Source organism: Austrofundulus limnaeus, unplaced genomic scaffold (genome assembly GCF_001266775.1).
Source record: "Austrofundulus limnaeus strain Quisiro unplaced genomic scaffold, Austrofundulus_limnaeus-1.0 Scaffold214, whole genome shotgun sequence".
Classification (NCBI taxonomy): domain Eukaryota; kingdom Metazoa; phylum Chordata; class Actinopteri; order Cyprinodontiformes; family Rivulidae; genus Austrofundulus; species Austrofundulus limnaeus.
Window position 1 is genome coordinate 951,745 of NW_013952616.1, and position 2,571 is coordinate 954,315.

The following is a 2,571-nucleotide window of genomic DNA, read 5'->3' on the forward strand; positions in this document are numbered from 1 at the left end:
ATCTAATTCTTTTGGCCACTACCCAGAGTTTGTGGCCATAGGTGAGGTTAGGGACGTAGACCAACTAGTAAACAGAGAGCTTTTCCTTGCAGCTCAGTGCCATAACAAAACCAGTATGCAATCCTGTGGAAGCTGCATTAATCCATCTGATTATCTCTGCCCCTTCCTCCCTCACTCATCCCCATCCTGTAGAGGGTAATCCATCTCTTTCTGTCAAAGAACTATGGCCTCAAATATGAAGGTGCTGAACCTCATCCAGGCTGCTTCACACTCGGCTGCAAACTGCACTAACGAGAACTGAARGTCATACATGACACCAACAGGACTATCCACAGCCAAGACCAAATCCTGTGGTTACAGAACCASACCCCTTCTGCCTCCTGGCTGAAACAAAAGATTTGGTGACAACAAACAGCCCTGATGGAGTACAACGTCCATCTTGAAGCATGTATACTTACTGTCAATGCAAAACAGACTTGTGCACTGATTGTATACAAATTGAACGGCTCATTGCAATGGACCTTAATACCATATTGACTGAGCACCCTTCACAGTGTACTATGGTGAACATGGTTGAATCCTTTCTTCAAGTCCACAAAATACACGAAGGCTGATTGGGAAAACTCATGAGTTGGTCCAGTGTTCGACGGCCACGATCAAACCTGCACTGCTCCTCCTGCATCTGAGGTTCAACCATTGGCCAGACTATTCTCCAGCACCCCGAAATAGACCTTACCAAAGAGTCTGAGGAGTGTGATTCTCCTGTAATCTGAACACCCTCTGGTTTCCCTTTTTGAAGTAAGGAACCACCACCCCAGTCCGCCAATCCAGTGGCACTTTCCAACATGTCATTGCAGTGTTGAAAAGGTGTGTCAACCAAGACAGTCCAGCAACTTTTAGAACATTGAGGAACTCAGAGTAGAGCTGTTCTACTTCTGGAGCCCTACCAGCCCTCATCCGCAGTTGTGGATAGACCCACCCAAATGTCTTCAGACTCAGCTTCTTCCATGGAAGATGTGCTGGTGGAACTGAGAAGGTACTTGAGGTATTCCTTTCACTGCCCAACAATATTTCTAGGTTTGGATAAATATTACAACATTTGCCCAAATCTTCCAAAAGCCAAATTGGAGTTTTTATACAAAGCCTCATTAAACTCTTAAACTCTCCCCACACTTGAGTTTTTGTCTCAGCAAGAGTCAAAGCTACAGCTTGCTTGATCCACCAAATCCCCTGATCTGCCTCTGGAGTCTTCCCAGCTAACAATTCTCAAAAGGACTTATTTTTCAGCTTGACACCTCCCTCACCTGGAGTGTTCACCACTGGGTTTGAGGATGGCCCTCACAAGAGGCACAAACAACCTTGCAGCCACAGCTTAAGGAAGCTGCCTCAATAATTGAGGCACAGATACTGACCTCCACAAACTCAATGTCCCCTGCCTTTGCTGGGATGCGGTTGAAGCTGTGTCAGAAGTGGGAGTTAAAGACCCTTAAAGCCACTTCATCTGCAAGGCATTCCCAGAAAACCATGACTAAACTTTGGGTCTACCAAATCTTTCTGGAAGCTTCCTCCACTATCTGGTTCAATGTTGTAATGGGAAAGATTATTTACAGCTTTTTGAAATATTATGCAAAAACTCTTGAATCAAAAGAGGGTGGACTTCGTTTTTCCTATGCCTTGATTGTATGTTTGTTTATTCATAAATTTCAGGTTGCTTTTGGCATGGAATTGAACCTCCTGGAAAATAGTTCACCTTTCCCTAAAGCCATCGAGATTTGNCACCTTCAATGAAAGAGCAGAGAAACTRATGGATAAGCTTGAAGAATTTGCTGATAATAACAGAGAGGCCAACATGCTGCACCTTATCAACTGTGTTACACTTGATGTGATTGCGAAGGTATCATCTGTCTTGAACCAACAAATAAATTGGAAGGAAAAGTGACAAAACTACTGGCTTAAATGCTAAACTTGATACTATACAAAGTMTTAGGAAAAATAAAGTTTATCCTTTCTCAGTTGAATATATTTTTGTATCAGGACATAAAAACTGATACAAAAATAAAWTTGTGTATCAGGACATAATAAAAACTGAATAGTCTTTACAGGGTTTTAAAATTAACCTCACATGAACAAAAACAAATTGTTTAAAACAATACAGAACTGAATTATAGTCCCATTTACCCCCAAAAAACTAGAGTCCATTAGTCTGCAGCATTCCATTCATCCATGGATCTGGATTTGCCTCAGAATCCTCCTAGCTGGACATGGCCAGAAAATATCCCTTGGAACACATCTAATGGGTATCATTACCAGATGCTCGAACAACCTCAACTGACTTCTCTCAGTGTGATGGAGCAGTGGCTTTACTCCGACCTGGATCTCTGAGAGCCCAGCTAGCCTTCGGAGAAAACTCCTTTTGACCACTTGTATCAACAATCTAATTCTTTTGGCCACTACCCAGAGTTTGTGGCCATAGGTGAGGTTAGGGACGTAGACTAACTAGTAAACAGAGAGCTTTTCCTTGCAGCTCAGTGCCATAACAAAACCAGTATGCAATCCTGTGGAAGCTGCATT

At 42.8% G+C, this 2,571-nt stretch overlaps 1 protein-coding gene across 1 annotated transcript in view; it reads left to right on the forward strand.

The window, feature by feature from the left end:
- Window positions 1-2,571, forward strand: part of LOC106525137 (cholesterol 24-hydroxylase) — a gene marked incomplete at its 3' end in the record, with an annotated part of 9,144 nt that overhangs the window by 2,682 nt on the left and 3,891 nt on the right. The window contains 1 exon segment of the mRNA XM_014019260.1: window positions 1,844-1,918. Within this exon segment, the coding sequence (XP_013874714.1) occupies window positions 1,844-1,918 (75 nt within the window).